Below are 22501 nucleotides of genomic sequence, written 5' to 3' on the forward strand. Positions count from 1 at the left end.
TTCCAATAAACGTACAAATAATTTATTTAAATTTCAAAACTCAGAGGTACAAACAAAATATTTAAGAAACAAATCCAGAAATGTAAACACTTATAGAAAATATACCAACTGTACCAACTTAACTACCCACCATACTTCACAGAAAATAGTGAGAAGCAGAAAGAGAAATCAACACCTAATTGTTCATTTTTCAGATTCTAGTTTAGAGGTAGAACACTACTGTGAAAGACTCAACAAAATCTAGTTCAGTAGAATTATGCTACAAGTGAATTTGTCCCATATACTTGTACATGTAATGAAACCAGAAAAGTAGTTTCTTATTGCGAGTGTGGCACTTACTAGGAGATAAAGCACCCTTCCTAATAAACACTATTTTATGCTTTTGCAGGTAAAGGATCCTGTGCTTTTTCCATTACTGACATAAAGAAAGCACTTAAAAATAGACAGAAAGCTCCAACTTTCTGGCAGACATATAGAAAGGAAGTGCTTACTCTTGTCCTAGAAAGCCAAACTGAGAAAACAAACAAACCTGTAACTATGAAAAAAAGACTTCATGAATACTTGATTATTATTTATTTGGTTGGCATAGTCCCCCCCCCAAAAAAAAAATCACAGAACAGGAAAGAGCCTCTCTCCCACTAGCTAAAATCAGGCGAACTGACCTTTTTTTTTACATTGTATTGTCATTTAGACACTCTGCTAAATGCTAATGTTTATCCTCTCTGAAAAGGTGTACCTGTGAGAGATACATTGTAACTTCAAGTCCAGTTAAAAAGTAGCCAAGTAGTCTCAAATTAATGTAGCAATATGTTTGATGAACAAAAAATTGAAGATACAAGTAGAAATTTAAGATTGGGAGTTCTTGAGATACTACATACAACTTCATAAAAGCCAGGACCAACTTGCAAGCAGGTACAATGAGATACAAACATTATTCAGGAAAAAAAAAAAAAAAACTTATTTTTTTATATACATGCAGACTGGCTGCTAAGCGCATTATTTAAATTGCTGCATACAATCAGTAGAATCTATGGTTGTTTAAGGAACTTGACTATAAACAGTTACTCTTCTGCAGTTTATTTTAACAAGGAATTCCTCAAGTATTTGCTGAAAGATATTTGTGTTTTAGAAGCAACAAAATGATTTTTTTCAGTCTTAATGTCTTCTTGCTTTCTAGCAAGAAATTTCTTCTGGAGATGTCAATATGATAAAACCCCAATTTAGACAGCCAGTTCACAAAGACTCAACTCAAGCAGGACCCTACTTCTTTTAAGGAAATGAAAGCAGAGCTAGGCCAATATTCAGTCCCTTTCAAAAATTCCATCCTTGCCACACACTCTTTGCTTATAAAATAGCACCACACAGGAATAGTCACAAAAGGAAACCCAAAACACCCACCACCAAAACAAAACCCAGCCAAAAAAAACCAACCCCACCCAAACACAAACACCACATCACAGTTGCTGCTTTCATTCAGAAGTTAAATTTCCCATTCATTTAAATGACATATTTTGGTACTAAAACCAGTTGTGTCCATTAAGCTCAGCTCATGGAAGAGGCAGAAAGAGAAGTTTACTTGCTGTTGTTAATAAGGCGTTGCTCTGTGGTATTCTTTTGTAACGAAGTTACCTAACACAGAGGAGATAATACAAAGTACCTTCAGGTAAACTTGAAATACAAAATGAGAATAGGCCTGCTTTCATGATATTCTTCTACCTTTCCAAACATCATCTAGAACAGCATCTATGAAATATTTATATTGCATGCAGTAAAAAAAATGCATTCTTCATTACACGAAAGACTAAAATGTATAAGCTATAAAAATAATTGCGAGAAAACTGAAATAACAATCATAAAGCAGCTGGTATTACCATCACAGACTAAACCTGAAAACACATACAAATGCATTTCCACCTTCCTCCAGGTCCTTACCTTTAGGAAACAAAGCAAAAGTAATTTCTGCTATAGACTAGCTGAAAAAGGTTTGCATGTGCCAACCACCTCATCTAGGGCAAAACTATTTGTGTGGCACAGTTTAAATAGTTAATTTGAGCTATATTTAGCTGATTTTTCTGAAGAGAATTAAAGAAGTGCTTGAACTGTACTCACAGCAGACCTGACAACGTTGCTGGAGAAATAACCATTGGAAATCTCTTGCATCAACCCTGCACAAAAATACAACAGACAATCTTTCCTTCTGCAAAGTACAGTCTTCTGATGAACATGAAGCCTTGCGAAAGGAAAATGCTGAAAGACATACTATATTAAAAGAGGAAAATTTCAGACATGGATTTTCATATGATAGGTCTTCTAATTCCTTTATGAAATTTCCATAATCTCCAAAGGGAGCTGGGCATCCCTATCCAGGTAAAAGAATATTACATACATAGATTAAAAAACTTATACAATGAAGAATAAGTGCTAAGTCATATATTAAACTATGATATTTCCATATCATGATTTGAGAGCTCAAAACAGACTGGGGGAAAAACAAACAAAAAACCCCCCAAAACAACAACAACAACAACAACAAAAATTTAAATACCCATCCAGTTTGATTCCTTATTCTTCCATGCTATCCCCCATTATATCTTTCCATGAATGTGTTTTAATGGTCAGGATGAAAATGTTTTGTGTATATGCAGACTAATTACATGTAACCCTGACTACTACCAAACTTCGTAATTCTTTGTGATTTCTGTATATTTTGGCAACTCATCTTCTATACATTCAAGGTTTCAGAACATCAGAAAGTCATACTGCACAGCTTCCCCAAAGGTGTATGATAAAGCTGATTATATGTTTGTACACATTTTGCTGTACCTTCATAAAAATCACTTTTGGATATGCTGGTTACAAGTTAAAAAAAGCCAACAGTTAACTTAGTCATCAGTTAAAATAAGTAATCTTGTGTTTGTGTATGCACACCCTTAACAAAAGAAGAAATAAAGAAACATCTAGGGTTTCCATAAAAAATTAAGTTTTACCAAGTTTTCCCCCTTAGACACCTCCAAAATTAAGGTTGTATCTCATCTAATTCTGCAGAAAAAGTGACAATAATACAAAACAGCAAAATATACATGGTGCCTCACTGTCTTCAGTAAGTGAAACTTTTTTATCCAGACAGTGGTCTGGTTTCTGCCAAGTCTTGTATGTGCTAATACAGCACTATGCCATGAAAAAGAACTTACTGGTTTATTACACCTGAACACTGCCCCAAAGAGGCCTGTTTCACAGACAGACATAATTCTCTTTCAAAACCCAAAAGAAAGTCTCCTTAAAGGTTTACATAAGATTCTTTTGAGCCAATTCCTATGAACTGCAGGCATCTCCAAGCATGGCAGATTAAAATACAAGCTGAGAACCTTCAGAGGACAAGGGTATGATCATGTAGGCTACATGCTTCTTTGAACAGTTATTTTGATGCTGCGATACATTAATGCACCTGTACCACTTTTAATACACAAGAAAACTAATGTTCTGTTCTAAGATCTAATTATGAATATGGTTATGCTACAAACATGTAACTAGACTGAGTTAGATAGCACATTAAGAACCTAACTGCTCAGCTGTTTGTTTTTCTTAAACACTTATGCAAAGTACAGTTGAATGTCAGCTTGACTGCAGCAACCGCTCTTTAGGGAAGTCAGTGCTCTAGACCTTACTTTTTTGGGGGTGGGGAAAAAAGAGATGATGGCTACTCTATATACACAGGCAAGCTTTATTCTTCAAAGGTGAACTTCACCACTTGTCAGATAGCTGGTACAAGTCCAATACACTACTTATATTCTAGAGAAAGGCTATTTTGAGGCCTTCAGCCAAACTCCTGAGTAGTGGTAAATTTCAGCTCAGAACCTAAAACAGACAAGCAACCAAAGCTTTTACAAAAATTAAGTTACTTTACATAGTATCATGGCAGTAAAAGTCACCCGAAAACAGCACTAGTTTATTTTAATGATACCATAGCACCAGAAGTTAACCTGTGGATTCAAAGAATTAGAATATGCATGCGCCTTTATATCGAAGAATTGAGCATTAGCAAACTACTGAAACACTGGCCTTCCAGTACACGTTGCAAAATGCAGTATCAACAAACTGAACTGACCCCTAGAAGTCAGAACATCACCTCTTATTTTACTAGTGTCCATCACAAATTACATGGCAAAACAGATTTCCCTTGCCACTTTTGCAGTACACTGAGATACCTGATCTTTTTCCATTAAAAAAACCCTGAAACCAAGATAGCAATGGCTAGGCAAGGTACAAACCCCATTGCTTTGCCCAGTGTTTAAACGGAAAGCACAACCTAGGTAACTTACCGCATTTGCCAATAGGGAAGAAACACAACTTTTTAACCACATCTAATTACAATATCAAGTAACAAATACAGAGAAAATAACAAACAGAAAACTCGATATAGATGCCAAGAAATAGTTTTAAGCCATGGCATTTGCCATATTTATACCTGTAGGTAGAAATAGTTGTGATCCATCAAACACAACAGTGTCCTGAAAGCCATGCAGATCCAAATCCCACAATGACATTAGCATCCTTGTGGAAGCAAAACATATGTCACCAAGTCTGCTACTGTAACCCAGCAGTGCAGTCTTGGACATGATGTTCCCAAATCATATGCCCTTTTGTAATTCTTTATTTAGTAAAAGCTGCTACTGGTTCCACTTTGAGTCTTACCTGAGAAAGCAGGGAAATTCAACCCCAGGGCAAACATCCCCAAGGTCTTACCTCCTGTAGTCCTTGTTTCAGTACGTATGTAAATGACCTAATTTGTAGCCAGCAGTTTCAGTTAAGTGACAAAATGAAGTCACTGACATGGATGCTGGTTTCATGGAACGAGTCTTTGAAACACTGACCAAACTACTCTTGTTAAAGTCAAAAAAAGTCTGAAAGGCAACTGCTTTCATCTTTATCATCACGTTGTATCCATACACACACACACAGTGCCTATATTGACTCCATTGACTGTTTCTTCCTATTTTGCTTCTTTCTCTTAGCAAAGTAAGCACTCAATCCTGTACTTCAGAAAAAATTCAAAGACTTATTAACACATTCACTGATGTGAATTTACAGGAAACATTACCCCCACCTCCAACTTTCAGAATTAATTTAATGGAAGCCAGTTATTAGGATACCAGTTTTATGTTTGAAAATAAAGTGCAAAATGATTGTCACTGAGAACTTTGCTGATTTCAGGTTAGCATAGTAAGTGTCAGTCCTCAGCAACATTAATAAAATACTAACTAAAATTAATAACACGAAGCAAAAACTGAAACAGCACACAGAAAAGTTTTGTACAAATGGGAAAAAGAAAGGAAAGTGAAACGGAATCCCTAGTCCTTTGTGAAACTGAGCCTATTATACAGCTATTCCAACATGCAGCATCTGAAACGAAGAATCGCAGTCCGTTTGCTTCCCTTCTACTATTCCTGAATTCAGTTTGCAGCTGTCTGGTGTCTGACTGATTTCACCTTGGACAGGGGAAGATTTATCTTGAGAGAGATCTATAAAGACAATGTCAGATGAAGAATCTTCATTTTCTGCTGGAACAGTGATTTGTAGCCATCTACCCTCTGTTTCATCATTGCAATTTGTCCCTTCCTCAGCCTCTTCCAGCTGCTGAACAGATTTCAAGTACTCTTGTATTAGTCTGTTGTCCTGCTCACCAGTAGAGCTCTCTTTACTTTGCCCACATTCCCCATGGCCATCCTCTACATCTGAAGAATATGCTGAAACAGAATTGCCACATTGTTTGACAGTGTCCACTGAAAGAGAGCTCTCAGTCCCTTCTGTTAAACTCTTTTCAGAGCTACAGAAGTCACCAGTACGAGCCTGATCAGCTGCGGAAGAATGAAAACCAGAATCTGGGAACTGCAAAAAAGACTTTTCTTGAAGAATGTCATTAGCTGGAACTAACCAAGCAGAACTAACATTTGCTGGGGTTTCTTGCTGAAGTGTGGATGATTGAATAGATGGTTCAGAGGGACAGAAAGTACCGGTTGATGGGATCCCAGGTTGCCAAGTGGCACCTAAATTTTTTGTCACTGAAAGCTGCCATTGCTGAAGGGATTTAACCTGTAAAGCAGAGAAAGAATTTCATCATGAAACGCAACTAAGTACTTTGATTTTTAAAGTATTTCTTGCAATCAGCAACAAAGTAGTATAAGATTTAAGACCAAGTGAACTATATTTTCACTTCAGTGAAAAAATACAGAATCAGTGGTTTGGGTTGGAAAGGACCTTAAGATCACCTAGTTCCACCCTCCCCTGCCATAGGCAGGGACGCCTCACCCTAGACCATGTCACCCAAGGCTCTGTCCAGCCTGGCTTTGAACACTCCAGTGATGGAGCTTGTACAACTTCTTTGCGCAACCTGCTCCGGTACCTCACCACTCTCACAGTAAAGAACTTATTTCTTATATCTAACCTACGTGTCCCCTGTTTAAGTTTAAACCCATTACCCCTTGTCCTATCACTACAGCCCTAACGAAGAGTCCCTCTCCAGCACCCTTATAAGCCCCCTTCAAATACTGGAAGGTTGCTATGAGGTCTTCCCACTGTTAAAAAAAAAAAAAAAAAAAGTCTTTTAACCCTAGATGCCCAACACTGACAGAGCACAAAAGCCCCCCATTTCAAGAACCTGAAGAAAAAGGAGTCTGCTCTTAAAAACAGAAAGGATGGGGAACCTTAATGATAAAAACCATGCTTAAGAAAATAGTCTTATATTTGAAATAATAGCATATTAGAAGATGTACTAATAACCTTTCTACTTTAGAAATGAGTTGCTCATAAGCAACATAGCTTGACACCATTTCATTTGCCTTAGGCATCTAGCAGTCACAGCATTCTTCACACTTCTGCTATATTTGTTTAGCTTCCCTTGCATTTTGTCCTCCTCCTTGCACAAGGCTATAATTTAGCCTTCTGTAACAAAACCAGTGTTCCAACCCTAATACTTCCGAGTGTTATTTTCCCCAAGAACACCTTTTAGCAAACAACACAGCAAGTACATTCCAATAAGCCACCAAAGTTATCACTGGAAAAAAATGAACTGCATTGACTATCTCTTCAGGATCTACAGTATGAAATAATGCTTTTCAAATTCTTATGCAAGCAGAAAAATAATAGGACTAAAACTCTCTACCTGGTTCCAAAGAAATCTGACAGCTTCCTCCTGTACAAGCCTCTGAATCTTGTCTTCCTCTTTCTCTTTTCTTAGTCTGCAAGAACACACATTCAAATGTATGCAACTTAAACAAGCAACATTTCAGCAACAAGATAAACAAGAATACATAAAAATGCCTACTTACATAGCTGCACTTTTGAAAGATACAACAGAGCCTAACATTTAGGCATTACTGCAGTCTGTCTTGTCATCAATATCCAGCTGCTGACTTCAAGTTTCTTTTTCAGAGTTATGTTAAGATTCTGCTTCCTTTTGCTGCAGCACATTTATCAACTTGCCAATACTTCAAGTGTATTTTTATAAACTGAACGAGAGCTCTTCATTTTTTCCTGCACAACTCTCCCCACACCCTCCCTCCCCCCCCCAAAAAAAAAGTAGTGCTCCTTCAGTTCAAATTATATTCTCCCTAAATGATACCACTTGGATATAGGTATGATGTGTAAGCACTGAGAGTTTCTAGAAGTTCACAGGTTCAATTTGATTCACAGAACTTTTGTGGCTTGTGATATTAAAGAAAATGAGCCTGTCAGACTGTCAGTTTCTGGGCTAATCCAGAAATATATTAACCAAATCTGCAACCTATGTCTTACAAATTGAGGAACTTTGATAATGACCTCCTCCAAATGTGGTTTCACAGGATAAAAAAAAAACCAAACACCCAAAACAGCACAAAGAACCACAAAAAAAACAACAAACAAACAAAAACCCAACAAACCACAAAACCAGAACCAAGCATAGAATCGCATTTTAAAATAGTATCATGCAAGGCAGAGAAAATTCTTTTCACCAGTAACAGAGCAATGACTCTCAATACAGATGCTTTATTTATAGACTGTAATTGCTAGGAGACAAGTAAAAAAAAAAAAAAAAATATCACCACACTTAGCAATTTCTATTTTGGTTATGCAGTGAAACATGCAAGGCCTACTAATAGAGGAATATAAAAAAATGCATTCTAACCCAACCCACTCGTAGAAGGCACTTTGAGAATACGAACAGCTATGTGCAGAACTGTGCTTTTCTTACAGGAAGCAATCCTCTACTGTAATCACAGTTTTCTATTACTAATGCTAGGTTCTACTGTGAGTAGTTATATCAAGACCCATTTATACCTATTCGGAAATATCCTGGAACACTGGTTATATCCATTCAGATTTGAAAATACACACTATGACCTCAACTTACTTTTCTATTTCATCAGTTAAGCAAATTATGTGCTCCTGCATTCTGTTTAGTCGAATTTCAGAGCGCACTTCCTTGGCTTGGTGATGATAGTTCCTTGTGTAAAATCCTCTCCAGCAGGCTTGAAGCTTGGTAGCTGCTTTAGTCATTCTTTGCAATTCGGCTGCACTTTGATCAACAACAGCTAATAAATCAGAACTTTTTCCTGTCATCTGGTCAGGACAGAGAGTTGTAACTCCTGGTTCAGTGCCTACTGAGGTGCTGGGGTGACTGTGTAGAACTTGGTCTCCAGAGGATGCTGAACAGTTGCTAGTATTAGCAGTCAGGCTACCTGTTACTGGATTAGAAGGCAACAGAATACTCTCTTTGATATTCCCTTGAGTTTCCATGCTTCCCACTGCTCTGTTAGAGTGCTCTCTTGTAACACATGAGGCTTCTTGCTTGTTAGTTGTTTCTCTGCCATTAACATCCTTCACACATGCAACCACTGCATTACCATCATCTTGTAAGCCCAGACTGATTCCATCTAGCTTCAGGTCTGAAGCAGGAGTCACTGGAGACAATCCTGAAGCAACTGGCATGAAAGTAGACTCTGACGATAAAAGGCTGCTGTTTAATTTGTCTTCATCAGTCTGTATATCTTCGAGGTATAGCTCCTTGCGAAAGCTTCTTTCAAGAAGAGAAGTGCTCTTTACTGCATAGGAATGATCATCATTTGCACTTGGTACAACCCAAGAATTCTTCTGGATCATAGGTTCTAGATAGGCAGAAAGCCATATTCAAAAGTGTCATAGTATTTCAATAACGTGTCACCATTTAATTCACAGGGATTCACAATTTGGTTTAGATAGTTTGAACCTGGGTGTATAAGTTCTAAAATGCCAGCAGTGATAAGCATTATTTCTGTAGAATAAAAACAGTAACTGCTTATCACAGTTAACACCCACAAACTATGCAAATACTGGGTATAGTAAATTACACAAACTGGCTCCCCTCCCCAAGAAGTTATACTTTTATCAGATGTAACAGTCAAAGTAATAACTCTTTAGTTTACTGGCTTATGTTTTTCACTTAAAAATCTTACTAACAGTCTAGTAAGATTATTAGGTGAAAGACATTCAAGACATGAATAAACATGTATTTTTAGAAAATAAAGTATAACTTCAGTTGAAAGTCTCCAAAACTCAGACTAATAACAGGCCTTTGATCAGAAATTCTCTTCAGTTATCTATGTTACAAAAAAACCCAAAACAACCACAAACCAAAAAAAAAAAAAAACACAAACAAACCAAAAAACCCCAAACACAAAAAAAAACAACCAAACAATTTTTCCACAGGTTAGGTCACAGCTGCAGATTAGCTTCTTACCCCTTTCAAGAACTATCTGTGGTGGCTGGGCTGGACTGCTGTGCTCATGAGTGACTGGTGGTGTTTTGTCGGGAGTAGACGTAGGTAGTCCTTCATTTTGGTTTTGATGCATCAACTGCCTCTGGTGGAACCTAAACACAGAGTGCCAACAGATGTTTATATTTTTTTTTTTTTTTAAGTTTTGGGATACAGAAAACATCTAAAAGAAACTTTCAGCTACTTTGAAGGAAATAAGTGATAAAACCATTCTAACCAAGAGGCTAGTTATACAGATCCCTACAAGACATTAACAGGACTACTCACAAACTAGTGATTGCACAGACTGCTTCTGTTCTTCTTCCTGCCCCTTTTTCTTCATTATATGTACATGTATTAAAAAAGAAAAAAAATCAAACATGCAATTCTGACTATAGACTGAAAACCAGGAAGTATTTCTATACACCAGAAAGATATGGAGATATTTTAACTGTCTGCTGCAGGAAACCTTATACTTGTATGTATAGAGGAGTTTGAGGAATGGAGGGAGTGTCTTTCACATTTGAAAATGACTGAACAAGAAAAGCATGTCCCTGTTAAAGGGACAAAATACTAATACAAATCAGCATTGACACAAACATAACATCATCTTTTACAAACTGAAAAAAAACACAGGTTGTTTCAGCCCAGGTAAATTCAAAGATCATGAGATAGAGGTCAGAAAGTCAAAATGCCCTGTAAATCACATGCATGTGCATAGTTATATATATTTATGTACTGGGGATTTTAAGGGGTTGTTTTTTGGTGAGGGGATTTTTGTTTGTTGAGGTTGTTTTAATTTTTAAAGAATTCTATTTTGCAAGTCAGCTTCCTGCATTTTCCCCAGAAACATCACATGAACGTCAGAGCACTTAACTGGAAATTTCAATGTCAATATGCTTTTATTGTACCTTCTCCTCTGAAATACCCCCAATAGGTCTACAATTTCCTCTTGGAAATCAATCTACACTAAAAAAGCACGTAGTAGCTCCTTCCAGATCCTCGCAAGTTTCCAGCCCATTTGATGAGATACCACCCTTCTGCTTACCACAACACTTCTGTTGCCCAGCTTTCTAACCCCACTGTGCAACTTACATGGCCTACTCCTTTGAGCCGAGCCTTCTACTCTGATCTTTCTGCAAAAAGGCTTTGTCAATAGGTCCTGGGGAACTGGGATACCTGTATTGTTATGTTTTCTGGCTTTTAATCCCAGTTAGTTCACCCAATTAGTTTTCATAGGAGGAAAGTGCACCACAGTAACTCTTCTTATCTACTTGCACAGACTTTAGCAGAACAGCTGCTGCTGGCAGAACCAACAGGCTCTACAAAGGCCTCTGCTGACAGACCTGAGATGCCAGATACAGATGTTGTGATATGCACCACTGGGAACAGTGTCCCTCAAAGAACAACCTTAAAACTAAGGAAGAACACACTAACAACAAAAGAAGTGGCTAATAGACGAGCTTACCACAATAATCTTCATTTAAAACTAAAATGAAAGTTAATCTAAGCTCTTTTTGAGGTTTTCCTTACTTTCTCTGTGGGGAAAAAGAAACCTCTTAGTAGATGGGGCTGTGGTAAAAATAACACAAATAACCTTCAACGTCCTACAGAGAAAAGACTGAAAAAATACAGAGAATTTGCCCCTAGATAGCCCAGCATGCAAGAAGCACTCCTGCCGCTGCTGTCTTGCCTCTCATTCCCTTCTAGGACACCTCCTATACTACTGTTACTCCTCTTATCTTCAGCCCTCACTGTTGCTTTGAAATACTTGCATGGAAATCTTATTATATCTAAAACATGAGACATATCACTATATTCTCACTTACATTCTCTAACTAGAGGGAAACAATAAGTTCTCACCTTTGCTTACTCAGTACTTTTTCCAGTTTGGCATCCTCTTCAGTCTGGAGACCATATGTAGATATAAGAGGACAAACAATAGCCAAATACTGGACTAGCTGAACATGCTGCCCAGGTCGGTATGATCTTCCTTTACCTTGACTGTAGAGCCATTCTGCTTTCAAACTGTTAGGAAGTGGAAAAAGAGTCACCACTAATGTATGGCATAAAATCCCTAACTCTCCTTTGATTACTGTTCTTCTAGTGGGTACTTACATGCTAATCTACAAATCTAATAAAAACTTAGAATATAAGCCCAGAGGAACTGAGAATTTCATTACAGGGTAATGAACAAGTATTCCTTTACATGAGCATTGATGAAACAAGCAACTGACGAAAACTGTGCAGTCTCTGCTTTATCTGTGTGTGATCTTCAACCACTGAAAATACACCTGTGTCAATGAATTAATCAGCAAAGCTCTCACAGAAAAGTTCACACAAACATGCAGAATAGGCACAGAGAGCATATCTTACCAAAAGTATTCAACAATTGAAACCTCCTTTTAAATGTTCTAGGACTGAAGTACACTTAATTTAATAGATCTATATATAATACAGTTAATAAGAAGATCTCATTAGTCATGAAAAAACCCCACCAAAATCTGGAATTCTTACAGGCACCTTTTTGAGAAAGTCATGTTATGGGGAAACAGAACTCACTTAACTTTGACCAAAAAGGCAGCTTTTTATTTTCGTAACAGGCAAAAAAAGAAGACATTAAATGTCCTGCAATATGTTAATGTATTGGACTAGAATCGAACTGTGTTTATACTGGATGATATTTATGCTTGGACTATTCTGATGTCAAGAACTTCAAGAAGACATCCCTACTGTCCCATAGATATAGTGATACAATGACCACAATGATTACAGTAACAAGTGATTCAAGCTAAGTAATATTTTACTAATTGATACAAAACCCGCCAAGTCTAGAAATGCACATGCAAATAAGGCCCTTTATAAAAGGGCGTGTTTGAGCTTCCTCCAAGATAATACTTTCACATCTACCTAGTGTCTCATTCTGCAAAGTCAAAAAGGCTGGAAGAGGGTAACAGACCACTGATAAATTGCTGCCACAGTTTTGCTCTGCAAAAGTACTACTGCTGAGTTGAGTAACAAAACAAAAGCTTAACTTCATACATCTACTTAAATAAACATGAGATCTTGCATAATAATTCCAGTGCAGCATTTGAAACATTGTAGCTTTTGCTAAATTTTCATTGGCCTACATCTCATATGGCTCTTAGCAAGACAAACAATTTCAAATTTTCCATTTTTTACTACATAAAAATAGTATTTCAGTTTAGCCAAACTTTATTTAATAATTTTGGAGATTTAATACTATTGTATCACCTTTCCTTCTGAGAAATCACATATCCATCTAGAACTTTGAGGTTCAGACACCAGCTGACAATATACGGCCTGTAGTCAAAGCCAGGGATAGAAGGTGTGGCCATCACACAAGGATTGTTCATAATTGACAACTGTTCCAACTGACAGAGAGAGGTCAGGAAGGAAACCTGAAGCGAACAAGACATTTTTTAACTGAATAGAATCATTAAATGCTTACAGAATACATCACATTTCTCCTAGTAACAGCTAGACATCTCACACAAAACAACATAATCACAAATACTCTGACAATCGCGTTCCCTTTTGAACATCTTTTTACAAGGGCATGCAGTAACAGGACAAGGAACAGGGGCTTTAAACTGGAAGAGGGATTTAGATGAGATTTACTGAAGAAATTCTTCACTGTGAAGGTAGTGTGACACTGGAACAGGTTATTCAGAGAAGCTGTGGATGCCCCATCCCTGGAAGTGCTCAAGGCCAGGCTGAATGGGGCTTTGAGCCCCATGGCAGGGGTTGAAACTGGATGATCTTTAAGGCCCCTTCCAACCCAAACCATTCTAGGATTCTACAATCTTCAAAGGACCTTCTATCCATTACTGCCATTTTCCCATTAATTCACCTTTAAGTACTATAGCCTTGGAAACCACTAGCTTCTCTTAAAATCTGGGAATGGGTCTTTATGTATAAAAAAGTATATTATTTCTATGATTCCAGTCTACTGCAACAGGCATTGAGATTTTGACCAAAAAAAATAAATGGCAAGGCTAAAAGCCAGAGAAACACTGTCATGTTTTGAAGAGGACACGTATCACTGAAATAAGACTTTTCTTCCAGCATGGAATTCCAACTGACAGTTTTGGCTGCTACTTAAATTAAAAAACAAATAAAAAAATAGAAGGAAGGAGGAAGGAGGAAGGAGGAAGGAGGAAGGAGGAAGGAGGAAGGAGGAAGGAGGAAGGAGGAAGGAGGAAGGAGGAAGGAGGAAGGAGGAAGGAGGAAGGAGGAAGGAGGAAGGAGGAAGGAGGAAGGAGGAAGGAGGAAGGAGGAAGGAGGAAGGAGGAAGGAGGAAGGAGGAAGGAGGAAGGAGGAAGGAGGAAGGAGGAAGGAGGAAGGAGGAAGGAGGAAGGAGGAAGGAGGAAGGAGGAAGGAGGAAGGAGGAAGGAGGAAGGAGGAAGGAGGAAGGAGGAAGGAGGAGGAACAAAAAAATAGAGCTCATTTTCAGTTACATCTTCAACAGTATCATCACAATACCTCTTTTCAGTCTACTTAAAGGCAAAGTGATATCTTCTATATCTTACCTCATTTAAGTCTCTGATTTCATTTTCTGCCAAGGAAAAAACAGTCAGATTCTGAGGCAGACAAACAGGGACAGTACGAAGTGAAGTTATAATATTTCCATGTAGCAACAGAGTCTGTAAAATAAAAATATGGTGATGAAATGTATGGTTGATCACAGTTTTTGTTCAGACAATATCTGCACAATAAACACAAAAGAACTATAATTAAGGCTTTCTGGTATCATCAAAGTTATTTTTGTTTATTCCAGCAAGGGAAGACTAATTTTTAAGTTTTACATAACGAAAGAAAAAACTTATTTCAAAAAGCAGAAGTACTGTCACAGGAAAAAAAAAAATTTGAAACACGTTTTCTCTACAGTGTTTGTGCAGAGTTAATACTGTGTTTTGTCTTGATTCATGACATGAGACAAGAGAGCTAAGAGCTATGAACAAGATCTCACCCTGTTATCTTTACCAAAAAGATTAATTATAGAAAACAAAACAAAACAAAAAACCCATCAGCTCCTGCAACTTGAAAACAAGGAAAAGAATTTTTATATGCTTCCCTCTGGAAATTACAGTGATTAATTAAAATGTTTTGAGAACTAGTCTTTGAATAATGAATGCTTTAAAAGGCAGCAATTTTCATGGCAAATTTCTTCATGCAAAGAATGTAACAAACCCAGAGACAAAATAGCATCTACCTTCAGCAACTTCAGCTTGGAGAGATCACCTAATTGAGCTATATTGTTGTCTGACAAATCAAGATGCTGAAGAGACAGACAGGAATTGATTTGTTCAATGGCCTACAAAAAAAAAGAAGTCAATTACAGTAACTCTCTTTTAAGTAACAGTTAAACTAAACAACAGTTATAAATTATTTTGAAAGCTAAAAACCACCAGATAAGTAACCCAAAATGAAAACTGATTTTTTACACAGTTTCATTTTAAAGACAGTAATTCTTTTTCTATTTGAGGGGCTATTTCCCAATTCTCATTAATTTTGACATCAAACCTTTTATTTTGTTCCTAAACAATTCTTGTCCAAAAGCTGCCTCTTCTATTTCATAAACCAGTAGATGCAAAACATCAACATTTGTTCCAATTCTTCATAGCATTTTCCAAATTTCTACAACACTAGATTTTGAAAAATGCAAAAGACTAAATATTTTACCTTAAGGTTATTTCCTGCCAAGTTCAGCCATTCTAGGTGCACCAAATCCTTCAGTCCTTCCACATACCCAATACTATTATGAGGCAAGTTTAGCACCCGGAGATTAGTCAGTTTTGCTACACCCATCATTCGCACCAACCGGTTGTTGGCTACAGAGAGCTGCAGATTGACACACAAATAAAAGAAACAGCTTAAACTATTAAACTGCACAGAGAGAAAAAGGCTTTTATTTTTAGTGGTTAAAAATTTAATCCACCAGGAACTTCTTCAACCTAAGCGTAGACTTCTAGTCTACCTGGAAGCACTTCGTAATAATTAACATGGACTTTTACAACTTTACCACAGAGGTTAATACTCTGATTTTTCCAAACACCATGCACAGGCTTAATACTGTTATCACTAATATGCTCATGAAACTAAATGGACTGATTCTAGTCTTAAAATAAGGAACTAGCAACGTCAGGGCCTACATGGATTGATACATTAGCAAGACTACACAGATCCCTTCCACTTCACTTTTATTTATTTGTTACTTCCATTTTAGCCTAATCCGTATGCCTTTTTCCTTCTTGTAAATTAAGGCTACTGATACAATTCCTTTGCTAAATTCTGAAACCCAAATGGAGGAAAGTCTTGTATGTATGCCTGCATGTTTACAATTACACAGAGAAAATATAAAGTTAATTTTAAGGTTACAAACTCAGGTATTCAAAAGCTAAGTAGTAGAAAAATTTGGGTTATCGGTGACTTTCTAAGTGACACCAACACCCCCAAATCAGATTTATTTAGTTTATTTTTTAGTTACCTAGGCAACAGCCTCTCCCACTATCAACTGTAGAGCTACACTGAAAACAAAGCTTTGTATTTTATTAAGCCACCACTTATTCTCCTATGAAGACAGTAACTGCTAATTTTTAATTGCAAAATATGACCTTGAAGCAGAAGTATTTTAATTAGCATCACAGCAGCATTATTTCATAGCAAATTCAAACCAAATAACACCGACCTGCATCAAATTCCTGTATTTCTCCAAGTGTTCTAATTTAATTATCTGGTTTTTGTCCAGAATCAGAGTGCAAGTATCAGCATCACAGGGTAATGTTGGACCCAGTTTTTGCAATCCTTGACCTGACCAGTTGACTACCAAACCTTAGAAGAAAAATTAAAATAAAGACCCAAAGTCAACATTTTGTATCTGAGAACATGTACAGAAAACGCAAAGCAAGATAATTAGATTTGTTTTATAATGCATGCAGCTAATTTGCAAATACAAATTAACTTTCTTTTCCATGTAAAACCAAAGCAAATTATGACATGCAAAACACAGCACACTAAGTGATACAGTTACTGAAAGATATGCATTCTAGGTTCCCAATAAAGAATTCTGGGAAATGCAGTGACAGATCTTCCAAAGTGGGAAGCAGAGCAACATTTCCGTAACTAGACTTAAAGGTGTGATCCTTGATCCTTAAATTCTTCAAAGCTTTCAAGTTCTAAGCAGTTTTACGACTACCTAGCTATGTGTAGGCACTCTACCTGAATTCCTGCTTTTAGGCAAACCCAGAACATGCCTAGCCCACATCCTGCACAAAAAACAGAAACATCCAGTCACTAAACAAAAAAGGGAAGGGTCTGAGAAGAGGGTAAGCAGCATCCATCAAGCAGAATGTGGGGAAACCTGATGAGGATGCAAACCTACAAACCTCCTTTCTGTGGAGTTCCATCAAACACCCTGCTAAAGTATTTGAAGATTAGGGCACTTGTAAATGTGAAATACCTACATGATGGTCCACAGCCAGAGGAAAAAACCTTATCACAAACAAGTCCTCAAACAGCTAGATCACTGCATAAAACCCTTCAGATTTTTCTTTTTCACCCTATTTCAAAGGAAAATTATTATTATTAAAAAAAAAATATTAATTTGGGCTAAAGTGCACTCTAGGTGCCAACTCAAAGCAGAAGTTTCAGCCTGTGAAACCAGAACTAACACCTCTATGTCGTCTGAAGTTGGATGCTTAAACTTCAGAAAAAGAAATAAACTTAAGAGTCAGCCCTCCCTTTAAAACTTCCTAACAGGTATTTTAAGACATGCTCCTTTTTATCAGTTTGGCTGCTGCAAATACCTAATCTTAAGTATTTAACTACCTTAACTTATTGGGTAGGAAATATATTTAATTCAGAGCCAAAGATTCCACTCCACGACTTCACTGGCTGTCGTGGTTTAAACCCAACCACAAACCTCTTTTGCTCACTCCCCCCCTTCTTGCCCTCCCCCTGCTCCTGGAGGGACGGAGAGGAGAATCAAAAAGAATACAACTCCCACGGCTTGAAATAAGAACAGCCCAGTAACTAAGGTATAACACAAATCACTACTGCTACCACCAATAATAATGGTGCTAAAGGAAATAACAAGAGGAAAGACTACAACACCTCAACACCAGCCGACCAGTAACTCACCCCACTCCCCCCAGCCAAGCACCGACCGATACCTCCTCCAACCCTGCAGTCCCAACCCTTCCGGGTAACTCTAAGTTACATCCTGGGCATGACGTGCTATGGTATGGAATACCTCTTTGGCTAGTTTGGGTCAGGTGTCCTGTCTCTGCTTCCTCCCGGCCTCCCCTCCTCCCTGGCAGAGCATGAGGCTCAGAAAATCCTTGGCCAGACCAAACATTCGAGCAGCAACTGAAAACATCGGCGTTATCACCACTGTTCCAAGGCCAAAAGATCAAAACACAGCACTGTACTAGCTCCTAAGAAGGAGAAAAATGACTGCTGCTGCTCAACCCAGGACACTGGCTAAATCCTTAAGTGCATGTTACCTTAGGATTTTAATGCTTGCACCCCAAAACTGTATCAATAGGCTAAATGTCACATATTCCAGCAAAGTACCTAGCAAAAAGCCAGAACAAAGACCCATGCATATGTCATACTACACTGCTGGTGACATTTGGGCAGGGGCAAATTGTAAATAGGCTAGCATATCATTTAATTAATGAAACACAAAATTAAGATGTTCCATGCAAAAGCTGTTACTATAGAAGTTAAAAGGAAAAAAAAAAAAAAAAGCCATCTACAGGGAACTTGAACCCCTGGGTACCTACAGTGACACCTGCTAGTAATAATTTTCCTACATTAAGCTTCTGCTGAGTTTTACACACACCATTCTAGTGCTTGCTCTTCTCTTACTATCTATTTCATAAATAATGCTGCCTTTTTCAGCAGCATGTTCCAGAATAGTGTCCTTACCCTAACAGGCACTATATATTAATATTGTTATAGTTTGCAGCCTTTTAGGGTTTAGTTACACTACGGATGCAGACAAACATTTTTGAATACCGCTTTGTCAACTGGAGAGTATACTTTTCTCAGAAGAATCTCTGACATTTATTAAGCTTTCACTGCTTCCTAAAACTACAACCATCAAAGAGCTCTGAAGAGCAGCAATGCAGAGCCCACACTATCAGAAACAAGTCACACTCCTGTGCCTGCACCTTCAGGGAGAAGGTATTGCACGTTTTTCAACGAAGTAGCCACCTCTGCCACCACTTGGTCACTTCAGCTAAAGAGGGAAATCTTGCACCCGCCCATTCATCCAAGGGCTTGTTATGAAAATTCACAACCGGCCCATGACAACTGCGGAGAGAAGCTAGGACCCACGGTATAGAATTGCATGAGTAATCCTTTTATTTGTTCAAACTGGATCACCTTGAATATGGCTCTACATATATATGGTTCTTATATCTTTCAAGCATTCAGGTACAAGATTTGACTAAATGCTACTTAACACATGCACACAACCATCTCCAAAGAAACTATATTTCTACGGCATCATTATTCACCTGCTTCTCTATTGACCTAGACATCCTAGTAGTCAGTCTTGCTATAGTTACTTATCTACAATGCCAGACAACAGGAGGGTTTCACAGAGGTGTTAGAGAAGCTATGATGCTGGCACTATCTTGGTTGTCTGGGGGTATCCTTTAACCTTTGTGGGCACAAAAGGTTCACAGAGAAGCACATTTCCCTATTTCAGGGGCATCTGTCCTTACAATGAGCAGGGTGCTTTGCTTTGCTTGCTTAAGCATGACTATTCTGTATACAGTATGAACTATATATATATGTGTATATAACTTAAGAAAGATTATACAATTTCACACTATAAAGCCTCACTGGTATAATGCTTTGGGAATGAGATTTTCCTAACAGGCTCTCAGTACGCAAGAAAATATTTCAGAATTGCTTGTTACTCGTTTGTCTGCTAGATACATTAACAGATCTCAGAAGCTCAAAATTTTTACTCAGGCCTCTGCTCACTCACTGAGCTTTCAAAGCTAGATTTGTGTTACTATAAAGCACCATCCTTTCAGGCAGAGGCAGAAAGCAAGACACTGCACGACCTCCCTGTCCCACGCTGTAGGAAAAAGGGGCCTTATTTCAACTCCTGGCCTACCTTCTACTAGGCTGAGGGCAAAAGCCTTCTCATCGGCCCGGGCCTCATCGGTTCGGACAGCCCCTCTCCCCCCTACTCCCGGCCATGCCCAGAGCCAAACGCACTGCCAGGCTACTACCCCGATTTCTCAGGATGGGCTGCCTAAGCGCCGTTCTCCTCGCACGTCACTGTCCCGGCTTCTTCCAGCCCCCTTTGGAGACCTCAGATGCCAGACACAAGCAAGGAGGAACGCGGAGCGCGCCGAGGGGGCTACCCATGACCTCCACCCCCACAGCTAACTACGCAGGCTTTGGGGGCTTTTAGCCCGAGCCCCCCGCACGGCTCTTCCCGCACTACACCTCCCAGGGTGCGCTCCGCGCCCCCACCCCTCGATAGCACACAACGGAGACCCAAACAAACCCCCGCCGCCGCAACGCCCTAACGGCCACTAGCGCCTACAATACAGCCGCGCAGCTCTCACTAGGCTCACTGCCTCCGGGACTTCCCTTACCCCCTCCAATTGGAGAGACAACCTCAGTCCTCGCCGCAATCCGTGTCGACGCCATACTTCCCACTTGCCAACTCCGCCAGGAAAACGGGCGCCAGGCGCTGATTGGCTGTCTTGTTCCGCAATGGGAATGATGAGCCTTTCATTCAAAGTAGGGCGGAAAGTCCCGCCTATGGAGCTACGCAGCAAGATTTTAACCAGCTAGTGGAAATCCAGGCAGCCCGAGAACCCAGAAGAGCAGCTTGCCCACCCCCCCAGCTGGGGATTGCTGTATACCCTACACCCGTCAGGCTGTGCGCGACGGAGGCCGTCCCGGCGTGCAGGGCGCGGCGCACGGAACGCAGTTTCCCATCATCTTCTCTTCCTCTTCCGGCCGCCGCTCGTGTGGGAGCTGCCGCCATCATGAAGTAAGAGCTGTGGCGGGTTCCTGTCGCTCTATCTGGGGCCATCTGCGGCTGTCCGCCGCGGGGAGGCCGCTGGAGGGCCGCGCCTTCCGCCTGGGCTAACCCGCGATCTCCCTTAACTTTTCTTTCCCGCGCAGGGTCGAGCTGTGCAGTTTCAGCGGATACAAGATCTACCCTGGCCATGGGCGCCGCTATGCCCGCACCGACGGCAAGGTGAGGCCGGGAGCAGGCGGGGAGGCCGGAGCGCGCGCGCCGTGAGGAGGAGGTAGTTGTGCGGGGCGGCAGAGCCGACCAGGAGCGGGCTATGGGAAGAGAGAGAGTGCTAGGCCTGAAGAGAGAGACCGGTGCGGTGCTAAGGCAGGCGGAGTCCTCGCATTTAAGTCGCAGCGGGGAACTCTGTTGCCCGGGGTGTCCGGCGGAGTTGCTGTAGCACCCGTCAGTGTCTAGGTATCACGACTGCCGTCAGACTTGGTCCGCGGGAGAACCGTATGGGATTCTTGAGTCTGGTTTTAGCCTGTTGTTTGGGAAGGGTGTCTTGAAGCATCTGGTCTAAAGTACCGAAGTTCTGTAGGAAATGCTATTTGGACATACTGCGTTTAGCACTGAGATTTGCTGAAGCAAACAACTGCATTTGCAGATAAGTTAGGTACAGACTATTGAGACCATTCAGGCTTTCATAACTCATACATACAAGGGCTGTCAGAAACACAAATACACTATTTATACCTACAAAGGGAGGATTTGGATTTTGGATATTCTAGTACAGTTGTCTTGCTGTACAGAATCTCACGGGAAATGACAGCTAAGTAAATAGGCTGACTTTTCAGGTGTTTTCCTGGGAATTTGGTATTTTGACTTGTGTAGTTAATAACAAATCAGCCTACTATTCTAGGCTAGAAGGAATTGAGTGAAGTATTGGTCACCATGTGTTCTTTAGGCCAACTTTTGACTCACATGTACAGGAAATGCATAGTTATTTGAGAACAAACATTTGAAAAGTATGATGTGAGGCACTGGAACAAATTGCCCAAAGAAGTGGTAAATCCCTGGCAGTGTTCAAGGCCAGGTTGGAGAGAACCTTGTGTGACATAGTCTAGTGTGAGGCATCCCTGCCCATGGCAGGGGGGTTGGAACTCGATGATCTTAAGGTCCTTTCCAGCCCTAACCATTCTATGATTCTGTGTGGGATTTGGCTAACAGCAGATGCCAGTTGTAATTTAAGCTTTCCTCGGAAAAATTAAGCTGCTTCAGAGTGCCTCGTAAGAGATCAGTTTGATGAACAAAATTCCAAACTTTTTATTACTATCTTTAAAATATTTTATTGTATAAAGAAACACAAAAGCATTGCTGTTGAAAAGCACCGAATCAATGAATTACTTCATCTGTTAGTGTAAACTGTGATGCTATCTTGCTCAGAAACAAAGCTCATACAATACTTTGCTTTCCTAGGTTTTTCAGTTCTTGAATGCAAAATGTGAGTCTGCATTCCTTTCCAAGAGAAACCCCCGTCAAATCAATTGGACTGTTCTGTACAGGAGGAAACACAAGAAGGGACAGTCAGTAAGTATACGCAGGTTAATGGTGCTCCATTAGAAGTTTTCCACCAAAAGCTTTGGTTACTGGTCTGTTAAAATAGAGGTAACATGGTATGCTGCTCTTTAGCAGAGGCATGACCCCTATAACCA

The 22501-nt window shown here is 39.5% G+C and overlaps 2 protein-coding genes across 4 annotated transcripts in view; one reads left to right on the forward strand and one right to left on the reverse strand.

Moving 5' to 3' along the window:
- Positions 1-20762, reverse strand: CEP97 (centrosomal protein 97). Of its 3 annotated transcripts, none has more exons than XR_010612153.1 (12): positions 20416-20762; positions 16479-16621; positions 15473-15631; positions 15003-15104; positions 14320-14433; positions 13022-13188; positions 11630-11794; positions 9752-9882; positions 8387-9140; positions 7160-7235; positions 2110-6090; positions 1-1629 (listed from the first exon to the last, which is right to left on the reverse strand). XR_010612153.1 is itself a non-coding variant. In XM_065676501.1 (12 exons), the coding sequence occupies exons 2-12, from the start codon at positions 17052-17054 to the stop codon at positions 5374-5376; spliced, it is 2574 nt and encodes an 857-aa protein (XP_065532573.1). In that variant the 5' UTR covers position 17055; positions 20416-20762; the 3' UTR covers positions 1-5373. The 3 variants fall into 3 exon arrangements, 2 of the variants coding, with proteins under 2 accessions (XP_065532573.1, XP_065532572.1); XM_065676501.1 differs by adding an exon at positions 17009-17055 and having other exon boundaries at positions 1-6090; XM_065676500.1 differs by having other exon boundaries at positions 1-6090.
- RPL24 (ribosomal protein L24) overlaps positions 20545-22501 on the forward strand; it is a 4174-nt gene continuing 2217 nt past the window's right edge. Inside the window, exons 1-3 of the mRNA XM_065676511.1 lie at positions 20545-20819; positions 20954-21029; positions 22266-22376. Of these exons, the coding sequence (XP_065532583.1) occupies positions 20815-20819; positions 20954-21029; positions 22266-22376 (192 nt within the window). The 5' untranslated portion in view covers positions 20545-20814. The remainder of the gene's footprint in view (positions 20820-20953; positions 21030-22265; positions 22377-22501) is intronic.

This window comes from Lathamus discolor, chromosome 4 (genome assembly GCF_037157495.1).
Source record: "Lathamus discolor isolate bLatDis1 chromosome 4, bLatDis1.hap1, whole genome shotgun sequence".
Taxonomy (NCBI): domain Eukaryota; kingdom Metazoa; phylum Chordata; class Aves; order Psittaciformes; family Psittacidae; genus Lathamus; species Lathamus discolor.

Excerpts from the sequence above, each read along its gene's own strand:
- CEP97 (XM_065676500.1), bottom strand. The coding sequence starts at position 20,470 with ATGGCGTCGACACGGATTGCGGCGAGGACTGAGGTTGTCTCTCCAATT. Across the intron at positions 9,141-9,751 it reads ACAGATAGTTCTTGAAAGGG|AACCTATGATCCAGAAGAAT; the intron begins GTAAGAAGCTAA and ends CTGCCTATCTAG. Across the intron at positions 7,236-8,386 it reads TTAACTGATGAAATAGAAAA|ACTAAGAAAAGAGAAAGAGG; the intron begins GTAAGTTGAGGT and ends GTGTTCTTGCAG.